At 34.7% G+C, this 22,817-nt stretch overlaps 1 protein-coding gene across 1 annotated transcript in view; it reads right to left on the bottom strand.

The window, feature by feature from the left end:
- Positions 1 to 22,817, bottom strand: part of C2H10orf67 (chromosome 2 C10orf67 homolog) — a 48,696-nt gene that overhangs the window by 7,998 nt on the left and 17,881 nt on the right. The window contains exons 7-10 of the mRNA XM_064505931.1: positions 19,561 to 19,626; positions 5,286 to 5,429; positions 4,245 to 4,348; positions 4,093 to 4,152 (exon numbers count right to left, since the gene is read on the bottom strand). Of these exons, the coding sequence (XP_064362001.1) occupies positions 4,093 to 4,152; positions 4,245 to 4,348; positions 5,286 to 5,429; positions 19,561 to 19,626 (374 nt within the window). The remainder of the gene's footprint in view (positions 1 to 4,092; positions 4,153 to 4,244; positions 4,349 to 5,285; positions 5,430 to 19,560; positions 19,627 to 22,817) is intronic.

Below are 22,817 nucleotides of genomic sequence, written 5' to 3'. Positions count from 1 at the left end.
AAAACAAAAATAAAAGAGCAGAGTAAAAGCAAAAAAATAAGTAAGACGCTTTGCAGATTTGATAGTTTACATTTGTTTAGCATATGTACAGCTGTGCCATAAATAAATAAATAATTTTACACAAGTATCACAAAATCATGATACAGAAGGAGTTTAAAGAATTAAAACCAATATTCTCCAGCAGAACTTTTAAAATATTCACTTAAAATGAATTTACTTTTGTGTATCTTTTTGAGGCCTCAGTGAAAACAATAAATCAAACACTAATGATTGACAGAATTAGAAGAAATAACCAGTAAGCATTCAGCAGTCCATGGGACAAATATCTATTAGAATATCATTAATATGTTACATTAAATATATTACATTAAGTGTAGGAGTAAAGTAACGGACCCAGTTGAAGAATCTGTAAGAAGCAGAATACACACTCCCAATTTAAAATACAGTCCTTTTTCTATCTGTAAATTTACCATAACTTTAACCACAGAGTTCTGACACTTTATCTAATCAGTGAAAATTGCTACATAATTTTTCAAGGTCTGGCTCATGAGGTAATCTGAACAGCTGTAAAATTTTTCCCCTTTCTTTACAAAGAGAGGTATTATGCTACAGAAATAGACATTTTTAATTAAGGGAAGACTAAAATCTCAAAAAAGATTACAACTATTATATCAGCTGATAAGAATTTTTCCTAAATATGAATATTTATTTTGGATGGTTTGGATTATTTTCTCTTGCATTTCTCATGAAACAGTGGTGACTGGCCGTGAAATATAGTCTCTTTTGCCTCAAAATTACCACATAGAGTTTAGCTCCAGTTCACTAATGACTAAAAGACAGCTCCTTCTGATAGTCATGTTTGATCCTATACAACACATATTAGTGCTTTCTATAAGTTATTTAATGTAGGAATGCCAGTATCATTAAAAAAATAAAAAAGTTTTACATTAACTAGCATCTTTTGTGGCAATTTTACCAGAATGGACAAAGTTGTTATGAAGTTTGGGGTTCTGTGCTCTATTTGTGTCTGGTGACAAAACAAGAACTTCATGAGCATTTTACCTACAAATAGTAAATTAAAAAAAAAAAGAAGAAAAGAAAAACTTCTTAAAAAAGTAGAGGAAAAGTGCTAATAATGGATTTAAATGGCATAAAAAAAGAAAGATAATTGACATTAGAAATACTAACTAAATATACTTCAATATTTTCTAAATATTTTTCAGGTACTTTACACTCTACACCACATGGTCTTTGATGATATTGACAAAACACATAGAAGTTATTTTGGCCACAAGAGGGCTCACAAATTTTATAGCAAAAAAATTAAAATATGAGCATAACAAAATCATAATTTATAACATGAGTATACAGGCTAAATTCAAGGCAAATATGCTGTCCAAGTAGTCACACTGTCATGAAAAATATTTTGCGTGGTCTTTAATAAACCATCAGAAAAAAATGAAGCAAAAATAAGGATGTTCCTATATTCTATTTATCTCACCATTAATTGGATCTTTATCAAAATCAATCTGTTTTTATGATGTTACAAGGACTAACTATGTATAAAGTGACAAATTCAGCTCCTATTTAAGGAAATGATTTTAATGGAGTCTATTAAAAAAATCCTTCAGTACCCAACAATATTCTGGTAGCTCACTGAATATCCATTAAGATAGACCTGAGTAGACAACAATAGTAGAAGTTTATTTTTCTACAGAGACTTGAATTATTACTGAGGACTTTCATTATTACTAAGAACACTGATAACACTGTCATTATATTGTCATCATAATATATTCTCACCATTTTCAGATGAGAGAATAACTAGGGGACTGTTCCAATGAATGCTGAATTTAACAAGACACTTTCCACTGACCTTAGGGACCTGTAGTGAAGGTATATCCATTACACAGGAAACTGTCTGTATTGTACTTCATGCTTGTGCTGTGTAATGGATATACCTTCACTACAGCTAACCATCTCTAGGACAGGAATTACTGCATTTCCACACTTCTGAGTGGTGGTGTGTAGATAAAAAATTGTAGGAAAAGAACTGGCTGAAATAGAGTAGAATGTACAGTTGGTGGGAAATTTTGTTCTTTATATCAGTCGAGTTGGATTTGAAATAAACTTGAAATCCTGAAAAAGTATTTTGGAAAAAAGGAAACAAGATGCTTACAAGTTTAATTACATTCATTTAGGACTCCATTAATTCTGACTGTAATTAAAGTTTGTCTGATTCTTCCCTACAATAGTAGCAAAGATCTTACCAAGCACATCTTGCAGTTATTCAGCAGCTACTAGGGCTCTCATATTTTGCCATTCTAGGCAATATCCACATGCAAACTGCCCATGTCTATAAACCCTACAACCTCCACAAGCTTGCCCCAAAATTTTCAGACTCCAGTTCCCAGGTCAACAGCAGGGACTCTGGAAGCTCTGACACCTATGGTTAGCACTGAGGTTACTGGTTTTTTTTCCACTCTATGTGCTGTGGATTTCAGTCCTAGTAAATCCCTCCTGTTTCTTCAGACAGTAAAGATTCTGCATGCCCTATTTTAGATATGCGCTACCAAAATATTATGCTTCAGAGAGAAAATCATAGCCCTAAGAGATGCCGCAAAACTTTTTGTCCACACTGATAACTACTACTGCCCTCCAGAGTGGACTGGTTACATTCACACTGCATAGTACTGGGCCAGGATGGGTCTGGTGGGGCATATTTGTTAATTTAAGATATTTTTAAGCTGCAGGTTTCTACCTAAAAAAGCACTGGGCTATGTAATGGCCTATGAAACTGGTGTTTCTAAAGCAGGATGCCAAACATACGTGTTGCATTCTCTGAGGTGTGGCCTGACAGTATGTGGGTATGTTTGAAAATTCAAGGTGTGTTGAGACAGCAGCAGGTAACTGTGTTGTGCAGAGTGAGGCAAAGCTAGTGCTATCTCATATGCTTATAGGGAACAAACTAGCACCAGAACTGCTCTGGGGTTTTGTCTTGAGAGAATTGGTTGCTTTACTCCAAAAGAGAATAGGAGTGAAGCAATACAGATGTACTGAGGTTTAGCAATGAAGACCTCAGAAGAAATGTGGGTATCTACACCATTAAAATTTATTTGTCAGTATAGATGTAGTCCTATACACCTGTACATACCTATACAACAGCTGTTTAAGTGTTACTTGATTGGAAACACCGTAAGGCTTTTTCAAAGGGCAGGCTTTATAGTGAGACCAGCTTTAGACCAAGGAAATTCTTAGGTATTCCAAGGCCTCCAGTCTCAGTCACAGCTCCACGGCAAGCCTGACAGCTATGACACAAATAGTTGCACTTGATCTGTGTTACCTAGAAGCACTAAAATTCTCAACAGGTCTCTAGGAACCTGAGCAGAGCTCCATGGGTTACCTTAATGTTAATTTGCTAGAAGTTCATTACATTTTTGATGATTGGAGGGAGTTTGTGAATTTGGCTTTTTCAGTCAAAATGTTTCAGAACACAGAGCAGGAAGTTAAAGATTTTAGAGAGGATGGACAGAGCAGAGGAGAAAACCGGCTGAGTAGCAGAGATGTATGTAGGAGGAGTGGAACGGAATACAAACCAGAACAACATACTGTGATTCTGGGATAGACAAAGGGTAGTGACAGAAAATAGTGAAGTATGAAACAAGGGAGATGAGAAAGATATCTGAGAAAGAAAAACATTAGGAATGAAAACAAAGAGAAATAGAGGGGAAAAAGGGGTATTAACAGCTTAAAATCTCATTCAAGACTGCCATAAAGGGTCTTTAAAGAAAAATGTAATCTAACAGTGTGCACACAAGTTTTGTTTTTGACAAAGCTGAGTACTATTGACATAATCGTAAAAAATTACCTGTCTGAAGTGTTTATTATTATTACAAGAAGGTTAATAGTATACAATTCAACCTAATATCATTCAATTCCAATTTTATTAACCTAGATATTACTTCATCAAATGCTAATGACTAAGTAACTGAATAATGTACATGACTGTCTTAATTTTCATGAATATAATTTGCAAAAAATATAGACCTAAGGTATTTTATAAATACAGTCAATGGTGTTATAATACTACACCTCTTTTGTAGAATCTGGAATTTCTTTTTCCACATTATATTTCTTTGCTCAGTTGTTTTTCTAAGGCAGAAAAAAAGTGTAAAAAAAAGTTAAAACTATGTAGAGGCTTCTTAAATGTCTTCAAAGCACATCTTAAAAATTTTGGCCACTACCTTTCTGTGGTTTGCCATTCTGGACCTTTATATTGCTTCAGTTTATCATTTTCAGCAGTCAGTGTTCTTTCAGCAGCTTCCTGATCAGATGCTACACATGTTATCTGAATTTAAATAAAACAGTTTATTTTCTTTGCCAACAATGCGAAAACAAATACAAACTTTTTCTTATATGCAATGCTCTTCTCTGATTCTTTGAACAAGCTTTCCTATTTTGGGCTTTTAGGTATTTCCAGAATTTTGTTAAAAAATTGAAAGGCTTTGTAACCTTAGCCAGTAGTTCAAAGTCAGATCAATTTTTCCTTTGTGTATAAGGATTATTACAAGTAGGCAACATTTTGCGACAATATAATAAAATAATACAATAAATTGTCTACATATATTTGTCTGAATACCATCTTACTGTTGTCAATGGTAAAATTATCATTGCCTTGAATGGAAGAGGACTCGAGACCTAAATCTATTATTTTAAGTTCCCCATGGCAAAGACTGTCGTTTGTAGAGTATATGGTCAAGTGATTAGAATAATGAATTAGACTCCTGACTCTCAGCTCTAACCTTGATTTTCATGATCATATCTATCCTTGGGACCCAGGAGTGCTTACTCATCTTTGGTTTTGTGTAGATGTCCAGATACAAACCAATTCTACGTCTAGCACAAGAGCTGGGAAAACTCAGGCACAAAGACTAAAAGGGAGCTGTGGCACATTTCCAGTCTGTGTGATTGGATGGAGATACTCATGAGGGTGCCCATGGAGCAATTATGCCATTCAGCTTAGACATGATCTGTGCGACCTTAGATCTTCACTCTTCTGTCTGGGAAGTTGAGGTAGTAGTAATTCTCTCAGAGGAATGTTGTGAGAAATTCTGTAAGGTTCCGGGATGAAGCCACTACAGAAATGTCTAGTAGTATCATTACTATAGCAACTAAAGGCTAAAGAAGCAGTAGTTCTGGCAAATCCAAAGACAAGTAGTGAAGGTCAGTATATGTATACAAAATATATACTTAAATATATTAGCTTGTAATAGTTAAAACATTACCTTGTCAGTCAGCCCTTTCTTTTGTTTTGTAAGATGGTCCTTTCGGAATTCTCTTTTCTCCTCAGGCATTATATTTTCAGTTTCCCTTTGCACTGGCAGTTTGGTTTTTTTGAGTTCATTTTCTTGTACTTGCAGTCCTGAAGTCTGAAAAATAAAGTCTATTGAACATGCAAACCTGTTTTAGTCTCCTGTAACACTTTCATCATTCAGAGCACCATTGACTGGGCATACTATATCACAAATCTGAAACAAACTAGGCCACCTCAAATCTTCCATTCCCTCTTAACAGAGTGTCATATACATTACTTTTCCAACTGTGAATTATATTCTATACAGCACAGAGCAAATCTGAAAAAATAAAGATGAGATCCTTTTACAGTCCTCTCCCCAGTCACCTCTTGCTCCTTTTTTGCACCTCACAGGTATAGATATTCTCTCCTCCAAGAGACATTTTCATCTCTGTTATATTTCTATAGCACTCCACAGAGACACTCTGGACATGAATCTGGTAAGTCAAACACATTACCAATCCCTCTGAATAGAACTTGCAGGCATTCAGTAGTGTTTTGTGTTAAACTCTAACCCTCTCCAGATCGAGTCATCGTTTTGTTTTGCCAGCTGCTGATGCATTCCACTTTCTCTCAAACGCACATGCTGGTAGCTATGTGGCTAGTTCAGAGGTGTAAACACCAGAGTTAAAAAATAGATAGTATTGCAGATACATTGCAGTATCAGGCCTTTTTGAATAAAGAAAAGTCATTTTATCCCCCTACTATGAAAATGGCAAACAAAATTCACTGTAAACATTAATTATTATTAAATGACTAGAAAAACAATCACAGGATCATAGTCTCCTTCCACACTGATTTTACACTAGTTTAACACCCTACATTTCAACAGCAATATAATTGGGTAACTGAGAGTTTGTAAAAGCAAAATCAGGCCCATTGTAACTATGTACACAATGGATTAGATCTCAAGCCATTTGATAATGGTGAAAAGCAGCTCTAAAGTCACAAGATTTGATCCCCAGCTGATTCGTTTTATGGACTGCAGCTACTTGGAATGCAAACATAATAGGGGTTCTGTGGCAAAACTCTTCCTGATACCCTCACTCACTGCCAGGATATGGCAGGGTAGAAAAGACTATGTCTAAAAACTTGTTACAATCTGAAGATCCCTAGCTCTTGGAGAGTCTCCTGAGGGAGCAGTGGGCACTTCAGAATTCTAGGTCAGTATGCCAACCAAAGAGAAATGAATGAGAGTTGTACCTGTGCCTCTTTTAATATTTTGTTTGGAAAGATGATTATAAAAGGAAGGTAAACTTTACTTGTAACGCTAATTGCAGCTACTTTCTAGACATGTCAGTCATTAAGGTATCAACCAGTTCAATGTTAAAAGCATTCATTCCCTCCATTATATTTTTCCAGCTCATTCCTTTGCCTCTTTAGAATCTATTACCATGTTTCTCATGAGATTATTTTAATCTCTACTGTGTTTTGGTATTCTTTCTATCCTGATCTTATTTGCCTCACTGAAATCTCTGTTATCAGGTGTATCCCTCAAAATCATGCTCTTCCAGGCTGAAAAGCAGAGGAAAACCTCTTTGCAAATGTGGAAAGCAATCATAAGCTGGATAAAAATTCAACCTTTGATGTAAAACTGCTGCCCCTTTTAAAAAGCGTCTCCAGATGATTAAAGCTTATTCTAAATACAGAAGAATAATGATAAATCTTTTGTTTGGAAAATCCACTTTGTTATTTAAACTATATTTTTTATCCTTCATCTTTAAAACCTCAAGCAAGCCCAATTAAGACTTCATTCAGATTTATGTATAAAATTGATAATTATTCTAGGAAACACTAGGCCTCAAGGTAACAACTATTTGGAATATCAGTCCATTTTCATTTTGCTTTTCGGAAATCATCAATGCATCATTCTAAGTATTTATTGTCAGTCATTCAACTCGTTGCAGATGACACACCAAATTTTATATCCTCTTTAAGCTGACTGAAACTACTGAAACAAAGTTCTACCTCCTGTTGATCTATTCAATGAAACACAGGTGAAGGGCTGAGAATCTATTGCTTTCTTCATTCTGTGTGGTTTAAGTTCTCATGTGCCTTCATTTCTTTTGTATTAATGCTGTTCAGACTAGGACACTCCATAACCATTAGCCCACTGAATATTCTCCACTGTGAGTTCTTGACAACCACCCTTGGTACATGTGCGTGGTCTTCAGACTGCCTCCACACGTGACCATCTGTCATGACTGCATGGCGCCTCTCCACAACTGGGTCGGATCATTGCCTGAGGGCATTAGGTTCCAGACAATGCTGGTTTAGATGAACAGTTTGGATAACACTACAAGGGCCATCTGTTCCACAGGAAATCCTTTCTCTGTGTCAGTAGTGAAGTATTCACAGCACATAACTATATATTTGTCTACTTACATAAGATTTTATGTAACAGGAATTATGAGGACATGTTATTTGCAATTGGAAAGAACACTTTGCAAAAATAACAACTTTCATTAGATCAAGTTTGCTTGATACACCCAGTATCACCAAGTAAAGATAAAAATCCACCATATATTTAGCGGAAGAAATAAGTAAATAGCTAGCATTTCAGCATGGTTACAACACCTCAATACTTCAGGCAATGCATAAAAACTGAACCTCCACCTAAATCTTCCTAATAAAGTCTATTGCCTCCTGAAAATCAAAATATTTATCCTATTGAATGCGATTACAAAACTTAACTTTGGTAAGGAAGTCCAGCTCTTCTATAGCATAAGTTAGGGTGCTGTGTATTAATGTGGTGCTTGTAAAAATTATACTTCAGGAAAGATGTTTCATACATTTCAGATACATAATCAAATATATAATTAATTTCTAGCAAATTAAGCATGAGTACAGTCTAAGAACAAAAGTTTTCCATGTAATTATAACACACTAAGCTTTCCATCTCCTAGTCAAATAGATTCAGCTTTCAGACACTGGAACTGTAACTTACAGAGTAGGAAAAAAACCAGCTAGGAAAGAACAATCTGCAAACATTTCTTTTTGTAAAATCCCCCCATCCCAAATCTAATTTTCACCCTAAAAGATAAAAGTTTTCAGTACAACAATCCAACTTATCTCAGTACAAAGACCTATTTATAACTATATCACTAAAAAGTATTAGTGACTACATTTTAAAATGTGACTAATTTCTACAGTCTAAAAAAGACATCTAATTGCCTAAAAGGTTCTAAAACTAAACACTGTTGACTGCACAGCCATGTTCAGACGAAGATACAACAGGTGTATACACTGGCTCATAGGGCTTGATAGATTTTTGCTTTCTACCTAGCGTAGAAGAGTGTCATAAATATCAGACAGTGATCTGCCTAGGAATCTTCCATTTTATGGAGTTTCAGGCGTATTCTTTACTCTTTCATAAGTCTTGAAAATTACTTGAGCCATTTCTTAAAAAATCTAGAACTGTATGATTTATGTACTAGCCAAAGGTTACTACCCTCTTTTCTGGATATATTTATAGCTTCTGCAATTTGCAATACAAGAGGCATCAGAAAGGTTTTCTAAATGTCTGGTAAGATCATATAGAAAATTCATTCTTTTTGGTCTACTTAGGTTCAAAAAGATGCAGCAAACTTGAATGAACTTCAACACTATTAATAGGACAGATTTCAACCCTAATAAATCAAATTTCCTATTAACTGTAGTATGGTTATAAGGCTCTATGATAACAAGGAATAAAACTTGAAGAATATAAATACTAAGGAAGAAAACCATTGAGACAGTACTAAATGTTAGGAGTTAAGTGACTAATTAGGGAAGTTAGAAAAGGAAACAGAATGAAACCAAGAAATGGGAATAAGAGACACAGGGCGGTGAGACATCTTTCAGGGGAACTGTGGAAATCCCATTACCTCTGACACTTTTTCTGTTCTATTATACCCTTCCCATCACAACATTATCTTGATATAAATTATCTGTTCTAAATCAATAAAATAATAAAAAGCATGCAATAAGAAAAACCTCCTCATTGACCACCTCTAGTCTCTTGTTTCCATAATAAATGCCAATTCTTCTTGTATACATCTCCTATTTTATAAATAGTGCATTATGCAGTCATCAGCTATCATTGCAACACAATATAAACAGATATCCTATTGTTTTCAATATCTTCATCTATTACAAAATGGATTTTCCTGTGTAAATATATTCCCTGTCTAGATACATAAAATTTCTAAGGTGAAGGCAGGTGTTCCCTACTCTATCTACAAAGAAAAATTACACAATCAAATCTGCTCCAGTACAAACACTGAGCAAAATATCAGCTAACACTGTATGTGTATTTAACTGTAATTGAAGGCCATTTCTTTTAACTTTATTGAATGTACTATTTTGTGTTCTTTCAAAACCACATTAAAAAATTGAAAAACTAAACAGAAGAAGCTGACCAATATTATTTAGTGTTTTATTCATTAACAGCATATCTTGAAAGCACTTCAGTCCATGTTGAAGCCTACATGGTTTCTGAGAGGCACCATCCTCACAGGACTCTAGAACTATGGGTTCAACTTAGTCAACTTAATTGACTAGTTGGTGTTAATCTTAAGCCTGGACATTAGGTAGGGTCCTTGTGATTGTCTGTGAAGAGTGGTCAGGGCTGGGGATTTATCCTCTTGCTTAGGAGAGTGAAGGGAATAAACATGCTTGGCTTTTTTGACAAGGATGTGTGGAGAAGGAGAGTTCATGTATTCTCCTGCAGGATCAGTACAGTATTGATGAATATGAATACAAAATAATACAGGTCTAATATTAATTTTTAATTCATTAAGTTAAAATCCTACTATCTTTGCTGTGTTTTAAAGCAGAATTATGGAGGTCTACAGGCACTAGAAAGAACAGCAGTGTGAATACTTGTAGAAGCATAATAGAATTATGATTATTAAGGATACAATGCTCCTAGAAATTCAACTAACAGGAAAAAACAGAAAGAAAAGGACTCTGAAACAGCAGCAGTAGATTGGTCTGGAAATAGTATATGACCCAGGATAGTGAAAGACAGAACAGGAGGATAAGGTATTAAAGAACACAGAAGAATGTAGGAAGTGTTTCAAACTCCCCAAAACATTTCTAACAAGAGATGAAATATGTTAGGTCATCCTAAAGCTGAAACTATAATCAAGAGTCCTTCAGTTCCTCAGGTTTATTCAGACAGGTACAGACTCTGTCTGGATAGTGGATTTTTCAAACACAAGTAGCAGGAAAATTCACAAAATACTAAAAGAAACAAGAAAAAAATCTTTGTGACCACAAGAATTGTACATGATAAAATATCAGAAAAAGTGAAATTCCTACTTTAAACATTTTAATTAGACTAGGATAAACAATGAGATCTAACAAATGGTTCATACACAAATGTCATGCTGTTTTATGATATAAGCTGGAAATTCTTTTGAACTTTCTAGTGTCATTTCTGTCTTTCCATCTTTCTTTCCCTGCAGCTGGCCACATTACTTCTGGCCTAAAGCACTACTCTTTTTCAAACAGACCAGCATTTACTTGATCACCAAACACTGGAAAAGGTTTGCTGTAAAAACTAACAAACCCTCAGTAAGAATCTAGATGTGCAGAAACATTTTTATGCCATTAAGTCTAGGCTTTTCTAGTAGGGAAATGTCATAAATACTGCCTACACCTCTCTCTCCCCTCACTCCTCCTTAACATCACAGCCAAAGTTTTCAGCATGTACATAATCATTAGGGGGTAGAATGTGCATCTATGCAAGACCAAGGAAAATTCTGTTACAAGACAGCTCTCACAGTATCTAAGTATCTCTCTCTTTTTTTTTTCTATCGTTAGCAATCTGGCATACACACTGCTTTGGACAAAGATCTCCTCCTGGTGATGGATGAAGCTCCATCTGCTGCTATTATTAGCTACCTTTGATACTACTAACCATGAGATGTTAATTCATCTATAGATTGTGGCATGACTGAATAGGACTGATATTTAAGGGGTTTATTCTTTTCTCTCAAACTGTATGGTCCTTCAGAATGATATCTGCTCACCCATTTTGTGTAACTTATATGTGATGCCCCATAGACAGCCTTTGAAAAGAATAGAGTTCAGCATTTTCTTTATATTGGTCACTCCCAATGACAAGAGTATTTAATCCAGTTTGGACAATATGGTTCAGCATGATCTCAGTTCAGCCTGGAAATGGAAAGAGTAAGCTGGGGAAAGATTAACAAGAAAGACTGAAGCAATTGCCTGTTTCCCCTAGTTTATCACAGAGGAGATAGCCACATAACCGTTAGTCCTTCTAACTGAGAGAATATACCCATCATTATCTACTTGTTTTTTCAGTAAGGGGCAATTATAGATGCTGAGACACTGTTTGACAATGGTATCACAACAGTTGTTACCAACTGGATCTGGAAAGGAGGTGGCATAAGTGCAGGCTAGGAGCACTTCTGCCAGTTCTGGATTTTGAGTGACCTCCTGATTTCATACTTCTCTCTCTCCCTGGGCAAGTCTCCTAGTCTTAGACTGAGCCTTGTCTTACAGTATATAGCAAAACAATCATTTACCCAGAATATTCAAAGAGCATTTGTACCTGCTGTCTTTTCATATATGGACCTTGTCACTCTTATCCAACACAGGATGTCAAAAGGTTAGGTTATTAAAAAGCAGTCTCCTTAGATTACATCACAAACATGTTTAGAGACTATGCACATGAATTTAACAACAGTCAGGTTTTCAGTTGACTGAGCAGTTTACCCAAACACTACACACTAGTGAATGATGAAATCAACAACAGACTGAACAACAAAGGATGGTGTGAAGACAATCTGCATCTTCAGAAAAAACAGACTCTAAATATCTAATCTACATGAGAAGTCTTTTCCAAAGGTAGCTTACTACTAACATATACTCCCTGTCCCTGGAAAGAAGAAATGAATGATGTTCAGTCAAGTGCTACGTTAAATCTTAAAGCTTTCCACTTTATCTTTAATTATTTTTGCCATTTAAAAACAGAACAAAGCAAAACTGTGTGACTTTTGTTCAGTATGCAGTATAGCTGCTTTAACTGTAAACAGTCTTCACAACCATTACTTATTGCCATGGTTAATGACTAAGCAACTAGTGGAAACAAATTAAGATGTATTTGTTTAAAAGTCTCCATAAATTGCAGAGAGCAGTAAAAGAATAAAATGTATGAACTTTAATGTATGTCTTTTTTTAATAAATGAATCTGGAAGCAATAACAAACAGAACATAGTCTCCAGTCCACCTCTAATTAAAGCTTTGTTGTTGGCCAGCAGTAAAGTTTCAGCCTGGCTTATCACATCAAGTAAGACTAAATTCAGGGGTCTACATTTGGTGCTGCTACTCCTTTCTCACTCATGTTGCTACTCACATAATTGGTACTATAAGAAAAAACACCTGAAATAAACAGAGGGATCTACATTTCACAGGCAAAAAGTAATTTTAAAAACTGTGTAAATGGAAATGTAAGCAGAACTTTATTACAATAGCAAAGACAAAACAATCAAGATGAAAGTTTAAATCATTGAAGTGGTTCAAATATGAATACCTTACAAAGATTTTACTTCCACTGCAGATCAAAAGTGATAGAAGTCTGAGTAATGATCTGTTTTTCTCAGAATAAGTGTGTTGCATAACAAAAACTTTATTCAATTTTAAATCTTTGTGAGTCTTACGGCTCACAAGGAAAAAAGAGAAACTGTCTTCTTGCTAGGTTTATTTGATTTCATGGAAAGTAAATCAGTGTTTTGAACTGATGTGTATTTAGATATAATTAAAAGCACATACATACAGAGAAAGAAAAATTCAGGGAAAATACATACAGAGCCTTGCTGGGCTAATACACTCCCTTTTTCATTTTCCAAATAGAAAAGAATGGAATTCTATGCTCTAACAGCATTTGTAACAGGAAAAGGGAGGCCATTCAATTAAAAAAAAGTATTAGGGACTTTAGAAGATAATTAATCCCATAATTGAAGTTCTTGGGAGGGAAGTTAGATTTTGGCCAAAAACCTCAGATACAAATTTGCTGACATCACAGACAGTAAACAGCATGTAATTAGGAATAAGGTCAAAATAAACTAATCTCCATAACTGTGGATTGTGAACCCCCAACTTAATAAACAAACATCTAATTCATTGGTAATAGCCAAATTATACTAAAGATTCTTGTAGTGAAACACGTATCTGAGCACCTGAAAGCTTGGAGAATGGACATTATTGCTGGTTATGAAATTAATCCCGGGTAGCTGTACTCCATAACAAAAGATAATGGAACAAACATAGTGAAAACGCCATAGCTTATTAATGACAATACAATTTTTGACTGTGGCTAGAATTCAGTTTGCATAAACTTCAATGACTACTGCCATGTGAGATGTCCTGAGATTTACGACACCTGCAAGAGGCTGGCAGATATGACAGATGACTTATGAGGCCCATACCTTTCTGAAGCAGCTAATGGAGGGTAGGTGGGACAGCTCTAGCACCTAACACGACAGAGAGCACCTTATAGTTGGGAAACTAAATTTTCCATCTGCGCAGAGACTGCAGCTAACCTACTGATGAGGAAAATAAGGATAAAAACCAAAGAATATGTGAAGAAGAGGAAGAATAATGACAGAGAGAAAGAAGATGGGAAATTCTGTTTCTAACTTGAGTTATTCCAGAAGAATTTTATCTGGGATCCTGTATGTACCTTGCAACTAATAGTTGATGATAAAATGAAATAACAAAAGAAAAATGTAAATACTCATACTATCATGGAAACACAACAGATGCATGAAGCTAAGAAACCAAAAATATATTTGGGTTCTAAAAGAACAGAAGAAATCTATGTTAGATAGTGATTAGACAGTCACTTTAAACAACACTGCTGGTAGCCACTTGTTCCTGCTGCCTCTCTTATGTTGGCATTAGCATCACGCAGGTATCACTGGGTCAGATCAGGGAAAAAAATCCAGCTGAAACCTGATTTAAAGAAAGTTACTAGATTCTAACTAGATTAGTTCTTCTGAATCATACCTCAAATCAAGAAAGAGCTCAAAACACAATGTTTCTTGGCACAAAGCAACAGAGGATTAGTCTATTTCTGGATTCATTCACAAAGTATCCTTCAATGAAAAAGGAGAAAAAAAGAGATATCAGAATATTCAAAAAACGTTTAGATGTGGACAACATCATTTGGCTCAAGTTGTATTGTCAGTGTCATCAACTCAGATGAACACTGATTGGGCACTTAAAATTGATTTCTTTTTAACTACAGTATTGAAGAATATATTGTTAGATTGAGCAATATCAAAATAACAAGAAAAAATAGAAAGAGAAAATGGGACAAGCACCTTATAAATATGTCAGCTGTAGACCTATTGCATACAGATGTGTGTAAAAATCCATAGACTGCATTAAAGATGTTATTGCCAAATTCACGAATGTGTTACTTCCCTTTTCAAATAGGAATTTTTCTAATATTAACTAGTTTGAAATGCGAGAACACTCTGAACCCGTTAAAAAGGTGTTATTAGCCCAAAGAATGAATCAAATTGGAAAATATGCAGTCACAGCTGGATCCAAACCAGAAATAGAATCAAAGTTTACTAGTTTGCCTCCCTGCTGGGAATTTATATAATATCAGACACTCTGGATTTCATATGGGACATCCACTGGTTTTTGGACAGAATTTACAATGTTAGTCCCAGTTGATAAAAAACAAAACAAAACATGAATACGCTGTAGAGTCAGTCCATGAATCCTTCTACTATATTTTTCTCAGTTGTGGTGAGTAACAATTTTTTTTTTCACGCTCACTAGAAGGTTTAGCTGGCAAGTATCTCCTTCTGGTGTATCTAGGATTCCAGAAATTAATTACCACCCCTTAGAACAATGTGGTGCCATTTTGGGTCTGCTCCAAAAATATGTTTGACAGGGCTGCTGGAAAAGACTACAACTAATCTTTCTATATAAAAGGACAGAAAAACGTTTTGTAGGTAATAAGGAGGCTGATTTTCTGTTGAAATTATTACTTTGTTGCTGCTAGGATTTTACTGCATGATTACAGCATTAGGGCAGTTACAGATCTGATGAGTGTCAAAGCAGTATCATTAATTAAATGATACTGAACCATTAAATATGAATATAAATTAAATCCTTGAATAAAGGATATTCCTTTATACCCATAACATCTTGAGTCATAAATCTAGGTAACAAATAGATAATTAAAACAATGTACCAATTTTTTGTATTAATACAATCAAATATCACTTTCAAACATCGCACATATTTCAACTAACTTAGACTTGCTAGTTTATATCAGCATATGGCCTGTTCTCACCACATGCCATAGATTTCCAAATCTAACTATGATTAATAGGATATGTCAAATAACTGTTGAAGGAAATACAACTTTAAAAAGCAAGGCTGATTAATACATTGATTTAGATATTAACTTCTATGTATTCCCTTGCTTTTTTTCTATTACTTGAAGCTTTAGGAAGACCAGTGATATCAGCAACTCTTCAGTCAAATAAAGGGCTTGTAAAATCTGAATTGAATCAAACTTTAGGATAACAAAACAAAAAAAATCCTTTGTTCTTAAAATGATTCTCTACTTTTTTCCCTGATATTATTAATATATATACTGATATACACTGATATATACCACAAAAGTTAAAGAATGTCCACAAATATATATATATTTTTCAGCCAATTATTTTTCTAAAACCTTTGAAATATTACTCACAGCAAAAAAGAAATCCAAATAGTCTAATTTTCATGTCATCGTAATCTCACAACTTTGGTAAATGACAGGATATAGTAGTAGGTACAGATGACAAATGACATTTGATTATGGTCACATTTACAAATCTCATAGTAGAGTGAGTTTTTAAGTAGTTCAAACAACTAACTCAAATAGGTTATTGATTCTTAAGTGATAATCACTCTTAACAAGGAAGAAAATACAATTTTTAAAGGGAAACCTTCAAATTATATTAAAATGTTAGATATTTCCTTATTGCTCTCACATGTCCTTCTATTTAAAGGATTCCAATGTTGGCAAGTGTGTAGAAGGACTTAAAACAACAGGGAGTCTTTTGAAAGTAAGGAGGACTTAGGTAAAGCAGACCACACTTTCTTTCTCTAAATCATCTGTTTTGGGTGCAAGAAATCAGATTACAATCTGTAATGAGATTGCCAAACCCTTCAAACAACCTGCCAATAAACAATTCTTTTTATTACTATAATGCTATATCTGAATCAAACTGGTGACTCAAATGTGGAAAGCACAACAGTCCTATATTAAATCCCTCAGCAAAAAAGACTATTATTAACTCAGCATTATATTGAAAAATTGTATTAAAATGAGTACACAGGAAGTCTTATATAAATACATTCTTCAAAAGACATACAGCTTTTTGCAGATTTAAAGCTAATTGTATTAGCACCTTGATCTATGATAGTGAAAAATTGTTTTACAGTTCACCATCTGTGGATATGATAACTAGAGAGACTTCATACTTAACACTTTTTCTTAGAAAACTCAGTTGGAAATAAACTGGGACTGTTAAGATCATTTGAAAGTGACAGCAACTTCTTGGCTTGCACTGAATTGTAACAAAGCCAGTTGTTTCTATGCTACTGCTCAGCAGTGCTCAGTTTTATTTTTATTTCTCACATGACAGGAAAGCAAAATATTGTTTATAAACAACAAAACAAAACTGAATGCGAATATAATCATTAAACTACAGAAAAAGGGGAAAAACATGTAAATTAACAATTTTTTCCTACAATTTATTTCAAACTTTATTATTGATTGTTTTGAATACTTTGCTACTGATTCTGCTTTCTTACAGTTTATTTTTATCTAACATTTTTACATTTTTCAGGATTTAAACTCTACCTGTCTTATGTCACAGGATTTATATTTTCAGATTCAACCTTTACTTATAGATCACTCTTTATATTCAGTGCTCGCTCCCCCTTCCCTCAAGCACTATGTGCCCTGAGAGTGTTTTTATTCTCTTGCTTGTCCATCTTTCATTTCCACATTTGTATGCACTCAGAGTATCAACATGAAGTCTCAATGAGCAAAGCCTGTAACTTCTCATTGACTCTACTCTTTCCTTGCTGTTTCCCTGAGGACAGGCATTCTGCTTCCAATGTTATTTAACATTCACTGTGCACATTACTGCTCTGACTTACTATGCCACTGCTGTATTTCCTGTTTCATACTGATTTGTTTGATAATATGCAATTAAAAGATAAGACCACAAAAATTTGCATGTTAAATAATATTAGATATTGCAGATTAGTCCGGATACCCTCACTACATTTCAGAATTAATCTAGATGCATATTCTCTGTATCTTTATTTCAGTGCACTAAAAGACCTTAGAATCAACTTCACAAATATGTTTTAGATATTTGGTAACTGTGTGCTCTAACTCAGGAAGAATTAGGAGCAATGGGAAGAATGAGGCCAAACTTCACCCAACAGCCTTTGCAGTCCAGCCTTTGGCTAGGCTTCTATGTATTCATTTGTTTTGAGCTCAGACTATTTCTAGTCTATTCCTAGTCCTAGACTATGCCCTATCATGTGTCCCCAGTTCATCCAAGAAGGTCCTCAAAGAAGCATTTCTAGGTAAAAACAGGAACTAACTCTGGGATAACACAAAACTGGAAGTAAATATGGCTAAGATCAGTATTTATTTACTTTTAATATAGCTTTACTTTGAAAACTTTTTTTTCTCCTGAATTAATAAAAACTTTCTAGTCTCTAAACTTTTTTATATCCATTAAAGATATATGATACGTGTCTATCTAAGCTTTGATGCTAAAGCTTCCCCAGGGAGTTCTAGATCTATCACAACTCAGTTTGTGATTTATAGTGACTTTTCCAGGTGTCACAGCTACAGTCTGAGATCCAAAAGTTAGCTCGAGCTCTTTGCATGTCACATAGACTACCTGACTACTATGTCAGAAATAGACTACAAAGGCAAATGAGCCTTCAGTTTTTCCATCTGACAACAATGCCCTCAGATGCTTTTGGTAAATATACAAATCTACAAATCAGACTGAGATCTTTAGAATCAGCTAGGATTCTCCACTGGCACATTCCTGAAAGAACAGAGTCTATACCTTGACTCGGTGGCCTAAATTTAGACAATCAAATTTTAAAATCTTTCATTTGTTATTTCCTAATTCTAACAGAGTCCTGCTTACATTTTCAGGTTAAAGAAAAATTTAAAAAAATGTGATGAGACCTATAAAGTGCTTTCTGGATGAAGGTGTTTATTAAAACTTATTTAATAGGCGATTTATTTTATGTTTTTTTTACCTTCACAAACTAGTTTCAAAGAACTAGTCCATAATATTATATTTTGTTTTTGACTAATTTTAAAAAGTTCAGTCCTACAGTGCTTACCCAGAGTCACTGAAACTGAAAACTGAGTAAAGACTACAGGATTGGCCCCCTATTAAAAAAGTCTAAGACACATGGTGCTGAGATTAACAAAACAAAGTAAGTAAAGCAGCTATGACTTGGCACAAAGTTTGACAAGCTGCAGAAAAGCAAATGTTTAAATAACTGAAGTGGTACTGATTTTCTATTCACAACCTTTTCTCTTCTAAACAGTATCATATTCTTTTCCAGCACATTTAGATTGCAAGTCAAGCTGTGTTTTATTTTTTATTATAATAAACCCAGTCAGTTTACTGTAACAAAGACATACTAGTGGTGATCAGTGTGAAAGCCAGTACGAAATCAGGCTAGGAAAAAAAAAAAGTCAAATGGTAAAATAAAGGACCAGCCGTCTGGAAAGTTCCTGATTTGTGTAAAAAGAAAATAAAAGGCAGTGTTCTTATGAGACTGATGTAGAATACAAAAATATTTTAAGACAAAACTCTCTATGTCATTGCCTGACATTTGTAAATAGCAGCAGCAAATTCTTCCAAATAATACTAAATTTATTAAATATAAGTATTCCTAAAACAAATATCAGAGTTCTTAAAAAAATCTTTCTGGCAGCATTGTTAATGTCTGTTCTGCTCAAAATTCTGCAAGAAAAAATGTATTTTTCTAACTTATTTTTTCACATGTAAAAACCAGCTTCCCTGTCTATATTCAATCTATGCGACATTAAAAGGATTTGGCATATTTTATTAGATTTGCAACAAATGACAGTTTACAAACAAAAGTACATATAAATATCTTACCAGACTTTTAACTAATGATCTTTCATTTTCAATTTCTGCCTTCATTTGTTCTTGAATTTCAATTAACTAAAAATATAAACAATATAAACATTTAAGAATTAATGCTGGATTTCTTATTACAGACATTCTTTAAAAATCCTTTCTAGATACATTCCCCCTGCTCAAGAGACTGCATGTGGACATACACATCTTAATATTATAAGTGGAAAAAGACAGATATCTTGACTTATAGCTACATACTTTTATGTGAGGCTTAAAAATGTCACAAAAGTCACACATATAAAATGTACAGTTCTTCAGACTCAAGCTAAATAGATCATTCTGTGAGAGGATATATGAAGATGAGGGAAACATTACAATGGAGACTACATTGACTTTAAAACCCAGAAGTGTAGATACTTGTGGAAACCTGCTATAGTCAAACAGTAGCAGCAGTTTGGACCTGCAGGGACAAGTCCACTATTGTATTACAAATCTGTAGAAAGATCAGTGGATTACCATATCATCTGCAGGAAGTTCTAACATATCATTGTGAGACAATCTTTGTCAGGCAAATTTCACATCTCCTGTCACCAAGGACAAAGGATTGTGCCTAAAGAACAACTTCAGCAGAGTTCTTCGGAAGTTGCGGAATCAAACTCACCTAAACAGTTACGTTTCATGGCAAAGCTTCCATAGGTTCTGCTGTTCTTGAGCTGTCTAGGACTTCTGTCACAGCTGTTGTCATCTGGGATTTGCAGGTTAAACATCTATATTTCTCAGTGTCACAAAGATCTGACTCTGTTACTTACTGAATTTGTGCTTAGAACATATCCAAAACTTGATAATGTTGAGTTCAACACTGACATTCATTTCCTCTCATAAAAATGGAGAAATGCTTCCTTCAGCATAATAACCTGGGAGTTAGACCGCCCACAGATCGGGGCAGTCTGGTTCTCTGCCTCTGGGAGTTTTAAGGGCTTGATTACAATTTCCCAAGTCCTAGAACAGTAGCTTAAGTACTACTCTGTGAAGAGAATAAGTCACCAGTTTTGTTCAAGCTGTGACATTGGACACAAAGAATACGAAATTCATGAGACTAGATAGAGAATACTCATGCAGGAGCTTCATGTCAAAGCTGCGACTCAGTGAGAAAGGGAGAACCTTGTGTTCTAGCTCGATAGATCATTTCTGCATTTTACTTTAGATTACAAATTACTAAAAAATAACAACTGGAAACCCCCCTTTCCCCCCCCCCCCCCCCCACTATGCACACACACAAAACCCAGAAATACTCAGCAATAATCCAAGGAAAGAAAGAACAAATCTATGGGAAACTCCCTTCCTATATGCTGAATATCCTTATCATTAGTCTAGAAATTATGCTTTTTTCTGCTTGATCTCTCTGCATCCAGCTTTAAAGAGAATGTTTTCCCACAAAACACGACATAAACTAGCAGTTTAGTCATTCCATCAGTATACGGAGCTACAGATACAAATATCTTCAAATTCATCAATGACCAGAAGCCTGAGCTAGTGCTCCAGTTCTTATGAAAAATTCAATGGCTGCCATCTCTTGCAATACTTTAAGAGAAATCAGAGAGGCAGTTGATCACAGCTAGTGCACAACTTGGCTGCCTGGGCACAGGAAAAAGTTTCAGACTCCAAATCCCATCTACAGGAAACTGAGCAGTATTTCATAGTTAGTCCAGGTGAGAGACAGTGTGCCCAACACATGTTCCATCACCATTTATTACTGATTGGTTACACAGTGTGTGGTTTGGATCCCATTTTTAGGTGTTAACTTTTCCTTATACAGTGTATATAGGATATTGGTGTCTGTATCAGCTTCATGAACTACCTATCTGGAGCCAAATATCCAAATATTGGCTCCAATATTGGGCACTATGAGCAGTGTGTGCCTTCACGCCCAGCTCCTCTTTTTAAAAATCAAGGCATTTTATTTAAAGATATTTATCCATACTTTGACTATTGAGAGAACGTTCTTTTCAGTAGGATATGCAGAGGATGGAAAAAAAGTGTTTGTCAGAAACTAAAGTCAAGGTAGTTTTTCCTTTAGAATTATGGTTTTTCTTCTTGGAAAGGAAATACAATTAGATACAAATCATTATCAGTATTATAATAAGAAGAGAAGGGCTGCTCCTATGATTTCTCAGAGCACATCAGTCTTACAGTTTAGCTAACTTGACAGAATGTGAAGTGACTGGGAAGGGCTACCTATATGGATAGTTGTCTTGGAGGAAGTTTGGAAAGGAAGAATACAATCCAAATTTACATGAATTTAGTGCTTCCAAATCATATTAAAGACATATGGAAAAAAACTCCTAGGAGGCTGCTCTAATTCACAGATTGAGGTAGTATCTATGGGAGGATGTCAGACACCGTCCTCCTTTGTACAAAGACAAGTGAAGGAAGTGAAAATTTAGGGTAAGTTTCAGGAAAAATTTCATGTGAGTGAATGGATAAAAAAAAGTATTACAAAAAAATCTTCATTGGACTTTGCAATTGAACTAAACAGAAATGTTTAGTGTAGGCTATTGAGGGTTTGCACTTCTTTCCAGCATAATGAGGCTTCAGAACTAAGAGGGATTCCTAAGCATTGCCAGAACTATAAATGAGAAAAATCTGCCTAAAGAAGCATTCCTCCTTTGACAGACTAGTGCATTAGACAGACCAATTCACTTTCCATTTCTGATTTTGGATTTCATCTATAAGTTCTTGATGGTTTTTAAACCTTAATGAACTTACCTTTTCAACACTCCTCTAGAGATAGGTAGATACCACTATTTTTAGGGTGGGAAACTTGGTCATAGAAGAGAGATTCATCTAAGTTCACAAGGGAAGTCAATAAAAGGGATGGTTTTACAACTCCAGTGTGTCAGTCACCACAACAATCTTTTTAATATGAATTTGTGTGAGAATTTAGTAATTTCTGAGAAAATCACCTAGATTTGTAGATTAGTAGAACTGAGTAATCTATGAAACATTTTGAAAATATTTTACAGAAAGAATGTTCTTTCTAGGAAGAAGTTCTGCAGCTATTTTTTAATTTTCTTAATGAGAACTATACACTGTTGAAGAAAGCCATTTGAGAACTGTCACAACATAAGAAGCTTACTGGAAGGATAACTAGATGTTGTAACTGAAAAAGTCAGATCTGTCAACCTCTCACTGAGGACACTATTTAATAAACATTGGAATTGGAAAGTTATTTAAAAAGTTGACTTTTATACCTTGTTCACTATAGTTTTGCTCAG

The sequence above is a fragment of the Dromaius novaehollandiae genome, chromosome 2 (genome assembly GCF_036370855.1).
Source record: "Dromaius novaehollandiae isolate bDroNov1 chromosome 2, bDroNov1.hap1, whole genome shotgun sequence".
Classification (NCBI taxonomy): domain Eukaryota; kingdom Metazoa; phylum Chordata; class Aves; order Casuariiformes; family Dromaiidae; genus Dromaius; species Dromaius novaehollandiae.
The sequence above is the reverse complement of the archived record's forward strand: the minus strand, read 5'-3'. Positions and strand labels throughout refer to the sequence as shown.